This window comes from Schistocerca serialis, chromosome 1 (genome assembly GCF_023864345.2).
Source record: "Schistocerca serialis cubense isolate TAMUIC-IGC-003099 chromosome 1, iqSchSeri2.2, whole genome shotgun sequence".
In the NCBI taxonomy this organism is placed as follows: Eukaryota; Metazoa; Arthropoda; class Insecta; order Orthoptera; family Acrididae; genus Schistocerca; species Schistocerca serialis.
This window is the reverse complement of record NC_064638.1, coordinates 1,105,860,696-1,105,875,492: the sequence shown is the minus strand read 5'-3', so window position 1 is coordinate 1,105,875,492 and position 14,797 is coordinate 1,105,860,696. Positions and strand designations below refer to the sequence as shown.

Sequence of the window (14,797 nt, the reverse complement as noted above, 5' to 3'; positions counted from 1 at the left end):
ACTTTGTAATCAGTTATAATGTGTAACGATATAAAAAATCCCAAAAACAGTAAATTTGAAGACAGCAATAAATATATAAATTAAAATAAAATAATGATACATGCCTGTGTGTGAAATTAATTACGTGCTCTTAAATTAAATCATCGAAGATGCATTGATATATGAGATCATATCAAAGGAAACTTGCACATATTCACAACTTGCATTGTGGGAAACCTGTAGGGACAGTTATAATTATGTACTGGGTCGAGAATTCAATATGGAAAGTGCATCCAGGAAGCTTATCTATTAGGGTGCCTACTGTGAGTTTAGGACTACAAACATGTCAAATCTCACATAATCTGTCAAGAGTAAAAACCAGAGAGGGCATTAGCAATAGTAATAAGTGTATTTATAGCTGAAGACCATTTGACTCATTTGTTTAATATTTATTGATTTCTTGTCAGATGTTTCTGCACAAGGAAATTAATCATCAGATATTTGAAATGGTCCAAGAAATATTGAAGGATCACTGTCAGTTGTTGAGGTGCAAAGGAGTCAGTGAAATGAGGAAGACATATGTATCTTCGTATTCTTGTTTATTTCATGCACTTTGCCCCCAATTACAGGTCATTGATGGGACAGTGAGGACAGGCATTAGTAGTCGAGCCCAACTGCAGCAGCCTGCGCCTGCGCTTGTGCCTGGCTCAGGGCTGCGCCGCCACCACCGTAGTACCCACCCCCAAGCCCGGCAGCCTGTGCCTGGGCCTGAGCCTGGGCGAGGGAGTCAGTCAGACCCAAGCCGTAGAGGGCGTGCCGCTTCCAGATGCCGTGGTAGCCACTGCCCAACCCAGCAGCCTGGGCCTGTGCTTGGGCCTGGCTGAGGGCTGCACCACCCCCACCATAGTAACCTCCCCCGAGCCCAGCTGCCTGTGCCTGGGCCTGAGCCTGGGCAAGGGAGTCAGTCAGACCCAAGCCGTAGAGGGCGTGGCGCTTCCAGATGCCGTGGTAGCCGCCGCCCAGCCCGGCAGCCTGTGCCTGCGCCTGTGCCTGAGCAGCACTCAGCCCTGCTCCTCCACCCAGAAGTCCACTGCCGAGCCCCAACCCTGCTGCTTGCGCCTGTGCTTGAGCTTGAGCTAGGCTCGCATCCAATCCTCGGTGGATGCCGAATCCTGTGAATCCAGAATACATCTTACATATTTGATTTACTTTCCTCTCCTCATCGATCATTTTTTCTACAACAATCATGTTTGAGCAACGCTATAATAGATTTATTCAATTGTTGACTCACATTTACAAGATATTTTGAGGCCTTTTTTTCACCTTCATCCTCTCAACTCCAGCTTAAACTTGCATGCTCTAAATTACAACAGCCTTTGCTACCACTTTCTCAAACCACATTTCTTGTGTGCTTGATCAGTGTAAAATTGCGACAACCAAAACAGTCTTCTTGTACTATTATGCACATACTACATGAAGTATTATACACATTGTTACACATTCTGTTAAAAACTGCAAGCAATTGTAGTCAGTAAGAGAACAACAACGAGATGACGGCAGATACAGAAAAAATCGCCAAATCAGTCCAAAAAAAAAAGACTCACAACACTATTTCTACTATGATGTTATACTCTAGATCATTACTAACAAATTAAGACTACATCCAAAATCAGGAATGAAAGACGCCAGATCTGCCATTCACCAAACATGTTATTTTGATCTAACCACTTGAGCCATCCTCTCGGGCTACTTATGACTACAGCTCACTGCTGCCCAGTCTTAGAGCACTACTTTTGACAGATACATTAAACTGACAGACCTATCAACTGTGTCTCTGTTATCTTTGTAGGACATTATCTTGTCAAGATTAAACTGTGTCATCTCCTTCCTGAGGAGTTACTGAACAGCATTCTAGATAACAATGTGGGCGGTTGACACTTCCAACTGGGGATACCAGATATCAGAAACAGAGCTGATAATTCTCACTCATCTTCTTATTTTATCTTTGAAATTCTGAATAGTATCCATTCCAAGAGCCTTACCAAGGAAGAAATATCGTTGTTGGTAGCAAGGAACGTGTCACCCAGGGCACTACAATAAATCGTAATTTTTTGGTAACAAAAATGTATGATGTATTAGTGTAAGAGTGGGATCTGACAGCCTCCTTTGTTGCACAACAATCAGCGCACGCATCTCTGTCAATCAATGACATCATGTGCTCCAACTCCTGTACTGGGCAGTAAATAAAGTACATGAAACAACCACTTATTAAGGGGAGGTGTTACCAAGTGAGACACTATCTACGCATACTAGTTAGACAGTGGCCTAGAAATATATTCCTCTGGCGGTATTTAGTCTACATCTCAGGCACAGATTACAAATTATGTAGAGTATCTTACCTAAATATGTAACCTGTTGGAATATTGCTGCCTAACAACACTGACGTATGGTAACCACAGTCAGGTCTGAAAGCAGGTTAGTCAATCATTTAAACGCTTAGCACTGAAAGTTTGTTTATTAGGGACACTAACATAATGCCTCCTCAAAAGAGCAAGACGCATACAAACTTCGAATATTCCAGACTAAACAAAACAATCATATGATACTTCTAGAACCTTCTAGAAATGACAAACAAAGGGTAACAATTATTTCCTGGTGCTCAGATTCGAACATGTGAGCCACAGCAGCCAGCCGGTGTGGACGAGCGGTTCTAGGCGCTACAGTCCGGAACCGCGCGACCGCTAAGGCCGCAGGTTCGAATCCTGCCTCGGGCATGGAAGTGTGTGGTGTCCTAAAGTTAGTTAGGTTTAAGAAATTTTAAGTTCTAGGGGACTGATGACCTCAGAAGTTAAGTCCCATAGCGTTCAAAGCCATTTGAATCATTTTTTGACCCACAGCATGGCATCCAGCGATGCTGACCACTACTCCACACTGAATGGAGCATAGTTCCCAACATATTCCCTCTCCTGAAAAAAAAACGACCCACTAGTTCAGAAATTTGTTCTTATTGGAGAAGACTACAACATCCTGGATACAAATATTGGCAATGGCCCTTTATATGGCAGTGCACGAGGATCCTTGCCTTTGGGTTGGTTCAAATGGCTCTGAGCAGTATGGGACTTAACATCTGAGGTCATCAGTCCCCTAGAACGTAGAACTACTTAAACCTAACAAATCTAAGGACATCACACACGTCCATGCCCGAGACAGGAATCGAACCGGCGACTGTAGCTGTCGCGCGGTTCCGGACTGAAGCGCCTAGAACCGCTCGGCCACCGCGGTCGGCTTGTGTTTGGGTCCTATTGTGTAGCCTCTCTCATTGAAGCTTGCAGTCATCGAGTAGGCGTTCAGTTTCTTTGAACAACAAGCCTCCATCGTCCATCTGTGGCTCAGTATTTTTGTAGGGCTTCATACAAAGGACATGGATGAGGTCTCAGCGCTTCTGCTTGCTGAAGAGTCGTAATACTCAACTACGCAAATGATGTCCAACAAGGATACAAAGTAGTGTTTTAATAACTTTTTTCGACAGTTCCACTTCTCACAATGGAGCAAAAATCCATACGGTGTCTCTCAGGCTATATCTCATTGGTTGTGACATGGTGTTTTGGTCCTTCTCCTGAGCATCCAAGATCTTTCTTGGGTACTGGCGATGAGATGTTTCACATAGTCATCCTGAATGTTGTCCGGTTGAAATATTAACTGTGCATCCTGTGCCCTTTGGGCCTACTGACATTTGAGCAGAAAGAGCAGTGTGAAGCCTCTAATGACTTGCTTTGTGGTGTTACATGCGAACATCGTGAGGGCATTATAGCATTCCTGTATCGCTGTTCGACATCACTGTACATCAAGAGTATTTTATTAAAACGTTTTGTTAGGCTCTTTGGGTGTAGGCTGTTGTCATACTGTGAATGATATCGCAATAACAAGTTACATCTGACACTATTTTTCCTACAATTAGAGATCATAACACAGGCTGCTTCATGCTTCAAAACTATGTCCTCCACAAGTTTTGATGACAGCATTGTGAGTGAAGTAGTCAGTGTAGACTACTGTCCATCGATTCCTTTTTATCGGCATAGGGAACCTCCGCAAGAGGTCGATTCCAGTTCGATGGAATGGCGCTTCTGCAGGCAGAATTTGTATCAGATGCCCTACAGGTAACTGCTGCACTTGCTTGCGTCACTGTCATTCCTTATAGTGGCTCACATAGTGCCTAAAAGATCAGTAGAAAGCTGACCAGTGATACCTGCGCCTGATTCTGGCTAGAGTCTTTACGAATCCCATGTGACTCGCTACTGAAGTGTCATATAATTTCTTGACCACAGTTGATTGTAGATGAGCTAGATTGCTGAGAAATGATTTCCAGAACATTGTGTGATAGTTCCTTTTGAACAAGGATGCGTTCAAGAGGAATTCTTCTTTAGTCAGTTCCACCTTCAAGGATTATTTAGTTTACAGCAGTATTGGATCTACCATCTGTTCAGCAGCAGTGTAGTTTGATGCAGCCATGAATGAGAATTTATTGATAGTTCTGTGTTCCACCAAAAGATTCCTTGAAAGGTATGTGGCAACCCTATGTCTGCACACCTATCTTGTATACCTTTATGATGTCACACTCCTGAGGGCTCAGTGACCATCTCGCTCATTGCCCCAAAGGATCTGATGGGCTAGTTAGCAAGCATAGAAGAAAACGGTCTATCACAATAGAGAATGATTTGCCAAATAAATGTGGCCAGAACTCATTCATGGGCCAATCAGTTGCGAGGCACCCTCTCTCAGTTGCAGACTTGGAAAGTACTCTGGAAGCATAAGCTGTCACCCATTCGGCACTTTCCTCAAGTTTCACTAGAACTGTACCTATCTCACAAATGATAGCAGCATTGGGAAGCTCTGACAATGCGCTCTTGTAATACAGTGCTAGGAATGGAGAAGATATTGTTGTTGTTGTTGTGGTCTTCAGTCCTGAGACTGGTTTGATGCAGCTCTCCATGCTACTCTATCCTGTGCAAGCTTTTTCATCTCCCAGTACCTACTGCAACCTACATCCTTCTGAATCTGCTTAGTGTATTCATCTCTTGGTCTCCCTCTACGATTTTTACCCTCCACGCTGCCCTCCAATACTAAATTGGTGATCCCTTGATGCCTCAGAACATGTCCTACCAACCGATCCCTTCTTCTGGTCAAGTTGTGCCACAAACTTCTCTTCTCCCCAATCCTATTCAATACTTCCTCATTAGTTATGTGATCTACCCATCTAATCTTCAGCATTCTTCTGTAGCACCACATTTCGAAAGCTTCTATTCTCTTCTTGTCCAAACTATTTATCGTCCATGTTTCACTTCCATACATGGCTACACTCCATACGAATACTTTCAGAAATGACTTCCTGACACTTAAATCTATACTGGATGTTAACAAATTTCTCTTCTTCAGAAACGCTTTCCTTGCCATTGCCAGCCTACATTTTATATCCTCTCTACTTCGACCATCATCAGTTATTTTGCTCCCCAAATAGCGAAACTCCTTTACTACTTTAAGTGCCTCATTTCCTAATCTAATTCCGTCAGCATCACCCGACTTAATTAGACTACATTCCATTATCCTTGTTTTGCTTTTGTTGATGTTCATCTTATATCCTCTTTTCAAGACACTGTCCATTCCATTCAACTGCTCTTCCAAGTCCTTTGCTGTCTCTGACAGAATTACAATGTCAAGGACGAACCTCAAAGTTTTTATTTCTTCTCCATGAATTTTAATACCTACTCCGAATTTTTCTTTTGTTTCCTTTACTGCTTGCTCAATATACAGATTGAACAACATCGGGGAGAGGCTACAACCCTGTCTTACTCCCTTCCCAACCACTGCTTCCCTTTCATGCCCCTCGACTCTTATAACTACCATCTGGTTTCTGTACAAATTGTAAATAGCCTTTCGCTCCCTGTATTTTACCCCTGCCACCTTTAGAATTTGAAAGAGAGTATTCCAGTCAACATTGTCAAAAGCTTTCTCTAAGTCTACAAATGCTAGAAACGTAGGTTTGCCTTTCCTTAATCTTTCTGCTAAGATAAGTCGTAAGGTCAGTATTGCCTCATGTGTTCCAGTGTTTCTACGGAATCCAAACTGATCTTCCCCGAGGTTGGCTTCTACTAGTTTTTCCATTCGTCTGTAAAGAATTCGTGTTAGTATTTTGCAGCTGTGACTTATTAAGCTGATAGTTCGGTAATTTTCACATCTGTCAACACCTGCTTTCTTTGGGATTGGAATTATTATATTCTTCTTGAAGTCTGAGGGTATTTCGCCTGTTTCATACATCTTGCTCACCAGATGGTAGAGTTTTGTCAGGACTGGCTCTCCCACGGCCGTCAGTAGTTCCAATGGAATATTGTCTACTCCGGGGGCCTTGTTTCGACTCAGGTCTTTCAGTGCTCTGTCAAACTCTTCACGCAGTATCATATCTCCCATTTCATCTTCATCTACATCCTCTTCCATTTCCATAATATTGTCCTCAAGTACATCGCCCTTGTATAGACCCTCTATATACTCATTCCACCTTTCTGCTTTCCCTTCTTTGCATAGAACTGGGTTTCCATCTGAGCTCTTGATATTCATACAAGTCGTTCTCTTATCTCCAAAGGTCTCTTTAATTTTCAGAGATATTAGGCTAAGGAAAAATGTTTCTTACACCTCGTTTCAGGAATCTCTGGATCCCCCTGCAGTAGTTCTTGCAAGATATGTGCGTTGACATAGAAGTCCTTTATGAATCGCCAGTAGTATGAGACCATATCGAGAAAAATTTTCACTTCACGAATGCGTCTAGGACTAGAAATATCTGCGACTGTTCTTATCTTCTCTGGATCGAGAGAAGCTCCATCGCTTTAATTAGGTGCCCCAAGATTTTCATTGCTTGGACGAGACTTCGGTTTCGTGTGAAGGCCTGCAGTCTATACACACTTTAGTATAGTTGTCAGGCTGCTTAGATGTATTTCAGTGTCTTCAAAGGAACGGAAATGTCATACAGATAGCAAAGAGATAAAATCTACTTAAGATTTCTAGGCTGATTATCCGTCATAGGCTCAAAGACAGCTGTAGCGGTACGTAGTGCAAATGCCATACAGAGCGTCAGGAGTCCTGAAGGTAGATTTTTTACAGGCTGCCTCATCAAGTTCATTTGACAGTAGCCTGTCTGAACAACCATAGTTGAAAAATACATCAAGGACTCTGTGAATATTCAGTGGTGTCATCTTGTAGCATTTTCTCTGCTTCCCTCCAAATTATGCGTCATGCAACTTGTGGCATCCCTGTAAAAGCGTTGACTAATTGGTGGGTGCTCCCAAAGCATGTGAAAAGTGACACAGAATGGCTAACACTCACCGACATTGTTGCTAGGTCAAGCCACATCCTATTGGCACTCCGGTAGCACTTAACTCCGCTGCATTTTCTGAACTGATGATGAAGCATGATTTTTTGTCTATGTCAGTGAGCTGCTCTTTCTGAACTGGCTCTGCTGTCCCTACATTTATGATCATCACTGTTATGTAAAGTTCTTTTGCAACTGACTAAAGCTTCACAGTTTAACTAACCTTATATACTGACGAAGAAAGTCCTCTCATTGATGACAGTGGGGAAAAATTGCCCAGAGCAATCTTTATGAGTGTTTGTTAGAATAGCTTGTCAGCCTGCACCTCTTCCACAATCAATGTTTGCTTGTGATGCCTGCAAGGAGTCTCATCAGAGAATAACATAATGAGTACATTCTTTCAAAACAATAAATTCAAAGGGCTGTGTTCTATCATTAACAACTATTCTTGCCAAACATTCTTCATAATCATCATATCATGGAACAGTCTTGACGATGTCAAGCAGTCAACTTTACAGAAAATGCAAACCCATATATATGCGTGCGTGTGTGCGTGTGTGTGTGTGTGTGTGTGTGTGTGTGTGTGTGTGTGTGTGTGTGTGTGTGCAAGCAGTTATTCGGCCTGATCATCATGTCAAGTTATATTCCTTCAAACGTTCTCAATTTAGGAGAGTATCAGCGACCGAGGTATGGATTAGACAAGACTGAAGACACCAGCAGAAACCCCCACCGTGTACAGGCAGGCATTATCTTGCTGTTATGTAAGCCCACGATGTCTTGCCATAAAGGGCAACAAAACGGGACGTAAAATATCGTCAACGTACCGCTCTGTTGTAACGGTGCTGCGGATGAGAACCAAAGGGCTTGTGCTAGGCGGCCGGTGTGGCCGAGCGGTTCGAGGCAGGTTCGAATCCTGCCTCGGGCATGGATGTGTGTGATGTCCTTAGGTTAGTTAGGTGTAAGTAGTTCTAAGTTCTAGGGGACTGATGACCTCAGATGTTAAGTCCCATAGTGCTCAGAGCCATTTGAACCATTTGGCTTGTGCTATGAAATGAAATGACATCCCACATCATCACTCCTGGTTGTTGTCCATATGGCGGGCGACAGTGATGTTGAAATCCTACTGCTGCCTAGCGCGTTTCCTGACACGTCTTCGCTGCTCATCAGGCTCGGTTCGAAGTGGGACTCATCACTGAAGGCATTTCTACTGCAGTCAATGAGATTCCAGGCCGAAGACGTACCCCGAAACTCCACGGACAGTAGTGAGATACGAACCTGACTGTAGCCCGCCATGTGGCCCGACTGCCAGGACTGCTATTTCTTTTCACAGTAGCATCCCTTTGGTTCCCACAGCACAGCTGTATGTCGATGATATTCTGATCACCGTTTTGTTGCCCTTCATTGCAAACCTTCCTGAGCTTACATTTCAGCCTGCACACTACGAGAGTTTCTGCTTCTTGCCTTCGTGCTTGCCGGACCCTGACTTGACCAGGAACATCTTTGGATCTTTCTCGAACTGAGAACGTCCGGATCATTATGGGCAGGTCAGTCCAACCATCTCTCGATTTTGACTATCTGACGAACCATTTCACAGATTTTGGTACGGTATCTCTAAGGAGGATGGTCATCGCGTTACTGGCTTGCTCAACTTGTAAAGCTTTTTCTCTTGAATAAATAATCCAAATTTTCTGAAACTATAATCATTTTTTTGTCTGTAATGTACATCACATCTCACAGTTTCCGTCACATTCGGATAATTCCTTCGCGGTGCGTGTTTTTTTTCTTTTTTTTTTTTTTTTGTCTTAGAATATATATACACTGACGGAAAAAGTCGCAACAACAAGAAATAATTAATGAATAGTAACGAAATTCCGGGATTATTTGTCTAGGTAACATATTTAAGTGATTGCAAGAGCACACGTTAATGTAAGCGCGAGATTAGCTATTGCAAATGAGAAACGCTGGAGCATTAATAACCTGTGTAAGCATTCAAACATGAATGCATTTTGTTGTACAGGTGCCGGGTGTCAGTTTCTGGGGTGGAGTTCCATGCTTGTATCACTTGGTCTGTCAGTACAGCGACGGTTAATGCTGGTTATGGATGACGCTGGAGTTATCGTACGATGATGTCCAACATGTGCCCGATTGAAGATAGATATGGTGACTGAGCAGGCCAAGCCAACATGTCGCCATTTTAGGTTAGAACAGCGGTATGTGGGCGAACGTTATCCTGTTGGAATGCTGTTCATGAATAGCAGCATAACATATGTCACCAGACTGACGTACAAATCTGCACTCAAAGTGCGTGGGAAACCACGAGAGTGCTATCGCACCACAGACCATAGCTCCTGGTGTAGGTCCATTGGCTCTAGAACACACACAGGATGGTTACAGGCTCCGACCTCCTTCTAACCAACACGGGTCAGTGGCACCAAGGCAGAAATAGCTGTCATCAGCAAGCACAACAGACCTGCATCCTGCCCTCCGACGAGCTCTAGCTTGACACCACTCAAGTCGCAAATGGTGATGGCTTGGTTTCAGTGTAATGTACGCTAAAGGACGTCTGGCTCGGAGCTGTCCCTGAAGTAACCGATCCGTAACACTCCGATGTGTCACTGTAGTGCCAGCTTCTGTTAAGACTGCTGTTGCAGATGCAATACGAGGCCAGATCCATATGCAGAAAACGATGGTCTTCCCTCTCGGTTGTGTCACGTGCCACCGCACTTTCTCGCGGCAATTGCTGCCAGCAATCATGTACATGGCTACATTCCTGCCAAGCCCTTCTACAGTATCGCAGAAGGAATATACAGCTTCTTGTAGCCTATTACACGACCTCGTTCAAACTCAGTGAGGTGTTGGTGGTGTTGGTGTTGGTGTTAAGTTCCTTTGGGGCCAAACTTTTGAGGTCATGAGTCCCTAGGCATACACACTGCTTAATCTAACTTTAACTAACTTACCCTAAGGACAACACACACACACATGCCCGAGGGAGGACACCTCCGACGGGGGGAGCCGCGCGAAGTGTGGCAATGCGCCTTAGACCACGTGGCTACCTCCCGTGGCACGGTGTTGGTAATGGCGCCTGTGTCGCCTTAAAGGCATTCTTGAATTACATCAACTAGCTGGCCGCTGTGGCTGAGCGGTTCTAGGCGCTTCAGTCCGGAATCACGCGGCTACTCCAGTCGCAGGTTCGAATCCTGCCTCGCGCGTGGATGTGTGTGTTGTCCTTAGGTTAGTTAGGTTTAAGTAGTTCTGAGTCTAGGGGACTGATGACCTCAGATGTTAAGTCCCATAGTGCTTAGAGCCATTTGAACCATTAACATCAACTCACCACGTCCAGTCTCAAAGGAAACTAACGCTCACGACCCTTGCGTAGTGTATTTAAAGCAAACGTGATTTTCTTCCTCATAGTGGTGCATAGTGGCCACTCTTATGCGAATGGGGCGAAATTTGAGTAGACATCATCTTTGAGACGTGAAAACACGCCTACCAACTTCCGTTTACGTCGCACAACTCCAAACATGATTTAACTAAATTGGAAAGTGAAAGACAGACATTGAAAAATTTGAGAAAACTGTAGCATTAATAATGAACGTACACAATGGTGAATTAGAAATCTTCCAACGAATTTTATTAGACTGTGAGTCTTCATCAAATGATTCAAATGGCTCTGAGCACTGTGGCACTTAACGTCTGAGGTCATCAGTCCCTTATAACGTATAACTACTTGAACCTAACTAACCTAAGGACATCACACACATCCATGCCCGAGGCAGGATTCGAACCTGCGACCTTAGCAGTCACGCGATTCCGGACAGAAGCGCCTAGAACCGCTCGGCCACCGCGGCCGGCTAGTCTTCATCAACTACGGTTGTGCCCAGCCAAGCATGGTAATGCATGCTGCAGTATCAGTAGACCAAGACTAAACTACTTATCCTGCTATACCCACGTGAAAATGACCAAAAGGATGAAATTGCAATAGTGGTTTTTCAATAAATGGACAGTCAGTGACGGAAACAACGTCTTTCAAAAAATTTTACGAGACTGTGAAACCAAAGCAAATTCAACTGTGTTTTGGAACAACTTCTTCCAGTTTTTGACAGCTAGTTACAACTACAATTTTTATTTTCTTAAGTATTACATGACCTACATCACTGAAGCGTGCTGCACATGAGCGATATAGCTGGCAGCGTTCGATACTTCTTGTATAACTACAACTGTTTCGCCACTGCAAGAGTGAAGGAGTGATTAATTCCTGAATTGCACTCTATTTGTGCTCGAACTAAACAACTGAGCTTGGTTGTGCACTGGCTTCGCATTCTGGCGGATGCCTCGCATTCTGGCGGATGCCGGTTCAGATCCCTTTTCGGCCATCCCGATAATGGTTTTCCTGATCTCCCTAAACCGCTTAACGTAAATGCTGGTATGATTCCTTCCAGAGTTTAAGGCAGTTTCATTCCTCTTACTTCCCCAGTAGAAGCTTGTATTCCTTCTCTAATTATCTCGTCGTCCACAAAATCTTAAACCCCAATCTTTCTGTCTTCAAACTAAATAGGCACGAAAGAGATTAACTGCTAAGCATACCAATTTGCGACAACAATAGCAGAAGATGGATAGGAAGGAAAAAAAGTAAGTAACGAAGTAAAGAACCACGTCAAAGTTTGTTAGTTACATCTGCTGTCTGTGACTGTACTTTGCAGATATTATCCGATGTTCGTGAGAGACATGCAGCTATTGAATTAGTGCATAAATTCGCAACATTTCTCCATAATTTTAGTAAACACAACAAAGACACAAATGGAGATTTTAGTCATCAATAATATTTATCCTTTACTGCTTTCAACAGTCTTCCAATGCTGGGGTGACTTTTCGATTCAGCAACTGTAGAAATCACTTGGTTTTGAGGCGAAGAACTTGTAGAGCCATGGTCGGAGCGCATTTTCATCCGGAAAGGAAGTTCCTTGAAGACTGTTCGACAGAGAGCGGAAAAGGTGAAAATCTGAAGGTGCAAGATCAGTTCAATAAGGTGGCTGCGGAATGACTTCCCAACCCAACTCATGTTTTTTGTCAGGCTTGAGGAATGCGGGCCGGCTTTATCGTGGAGTAGCATCACTTCGCGCTGTCTTCGTGTCGTTGTTTTTGGACTGCGTCTGCAAGACGTCTCAGTTGTTGACAATAAATGTCAGCAGTGATGGCACACCTCGCGGAAGCAAATCCCAGTACACCACACCGCCGCTGTTCCACCAGATGCATAACATTGTCTTTTGTGGATGCGCACAGGTCTTTGTACTGGGAGTCGCTGCTTTGTTCGGGCTCAACCAATCCTTCTTTCCCTTAAATTAGCATAAAGACACAATTTCTCGCCACAATTAACAGTACAGGATAGGAATGGTCGGTATTGTTCATGAGCCAATTGATGACAAGCGAACAGAGATGCACATATGACCACCCACTGATTTTTTTTTTTTTTTTTTATTGTGGGGTAGAGCATGCGGTGCCTAGACACCTGATTTTGGACCGGCTCCCCATTTCATGCAAATTTTGCACGATGGTGGAATGGTGACATTGTTATCACGTTTGCCACTTTTCGAGGAAAATTACTTGGATCGTTATGAATCAATGAGTTTAAACTATCTTCTTGAAAGCACAAAGGTAACCCGCCAACGCGCTGCTTCCTGGACTCGGGTAGGCGTGCCAGCCCCGGATCGAATCTGCCCAGAGGATTAACGACGAAGGCCGGTGTGCCGGCCAGCCTGGATGTGGTTTTTAGGCGGTTTTCCACATCCCGTTAGGTGAATACTGGGCTGGTCCCAACGTTCCGTCTCTATTACATGTGTCCATTTGAAACACGTTCGCACTATTTCACAATTTACACTAGATGCAGACAGCTGGGGTACACTGATTCCATCCCTGGGGGTACGGGGTGGCGGCAGGCAGGGCATCCAGCCACCCCTAAAACTCACCATGCCAAATCCGTTCTAACCACGCCGACCCTGCGATCGCTGCAGTACAAGGCGTAAACGAAAGAAAGAAAGAAAGAATTGAAACCACGAAGGTCTTCCTGAAGATGGAGAGCTACTAATGTCAAAAGGATCCTTCTCAAGACAAGAAAACCATATTTGTGTGCTCTTTCCAGTGGCATTATCCCCATACACAGCGCAGATCTTTCTGGCTGCCTTCGCTGCTGTCACCCCTCTACTGAAAAACAGAAGAATGTGTCGGAAATGTTCAGATTTCTCCACATGGCACTACGTTTTTTAGCTTTAACAGCTCGAGCCACTATTTCCAAATGACAATATGACAATATGTAAACTGAGACACCAGCAGTGAACTACAAACAAAAATTGACGGTCGATAAATAAACCCATAGCAACAGGAATACCAACATGCAAAACAAAAACGTTTTCAACTTATTCAAGAACGTAATATTTCGGTTTTACCCCTATGCATTAGAACACGCTAAAGACTATGACATTATTTTGTAGTTTAGAACTCCTCTGAAAGACTTTTTACTACGTTTCCATGGATTGAAAACTTTTACAATTTTAGTATAAAGATACGAAACTTGAATAACATTTTCGAATGTAATAGCACATTATTCAGCTTGTATAACTCTATAACGTAAATGTCAGCCATGGTCCTGGTTGAAGACTAGTTAAGAGATGACAGTATGAAGACACGCACTGGTCTCATAGAAGGTAACTGAGGCGACCTACCTTGCACAGCGGCGGCGGCAGCCAGGAGGACTAGGACGGTTCTCATGGCTGTGGGCTGTGGATGCTGTAGCCGAAGTGAGCTCTGCCTTACCTTATATTGGAAAGCGATGAGGAAGCTGGCCAGTTCACGAGGAAGTCGGAGCGCGCTCTTCCACAGTCATTCAACTGCAGATAATGAGGGTGGCGCTACGGCGCGCTTCCCCGTTCGTGGTGGATATCGTGCCCACTCATTAAAATATCGTAATATTCTTCCAAGAACGGGCAGGCTACAAGCTGTTCCAGAGGTACATTGTCATAAACTTTCCCTGTGAAGGGTGGTGGTAAACAACGCTACGTGCTGGTTCTAAAACTCTGCTGTATTTTCATCTACAGCTACACACACACTCCGTTATCCTGCTCACGGTGCATGATAGAGGGTTCCTTGTAATACTAATAGTAATTCCCCATCTTGTTCCACTCGAAAAATGGAACGAGGGTAAACGACAGTCTATATTTATATGAAATAGAGAATGTGGAAAGATAGGGAAGGGATGGCTGGAAATTCATGAATCCCAGCTGCACAGGGCATTGTGGTAATGCAATAGTGTGAGTTGAAAATATGTTCCCGACCGTGACTCGAGCCCGGATTTACCACTTCTAGTGAGCGCCCATCTCTTGACGAACTACCAGTTTAATAAGTCACGGCTGCAAAATACTAACGCGAATTCTTTAAAAACGAATGGAAAAACTAGTAGAAGCCGACCTT

The 14,797-nt window shown here is 43.9% G+C and overlaps 1 protein-coding gene across 1 annotated transcript; it reads right to left on the bottom strand.

The window, feature by feature from the left end:
• Nucleotides 1-636: 636 nt before the first annotated feature.
• On the bottom strand, nt 637-14,101 carry LOC126455749 (uncharacterized). Its single transcript, XM_050091519.1, has 2 exons — nt 14,053-14,101; nt 637-1,151 (listed from the first exon to the last, which is right to left on the bottom strand). The coding sequence occupies exons 1-2, from the start codon at nt 14,096-14,098 to the stop codon at nt 637-639; spliced, it is 561 nt and encodes a 186-aa protein (XP_049947476.1). The 5' UTR covers nt 14,099-14,101.
• Between the last annotated feature and the right edge of the window lie 696 nt (nt 14,102-14,797).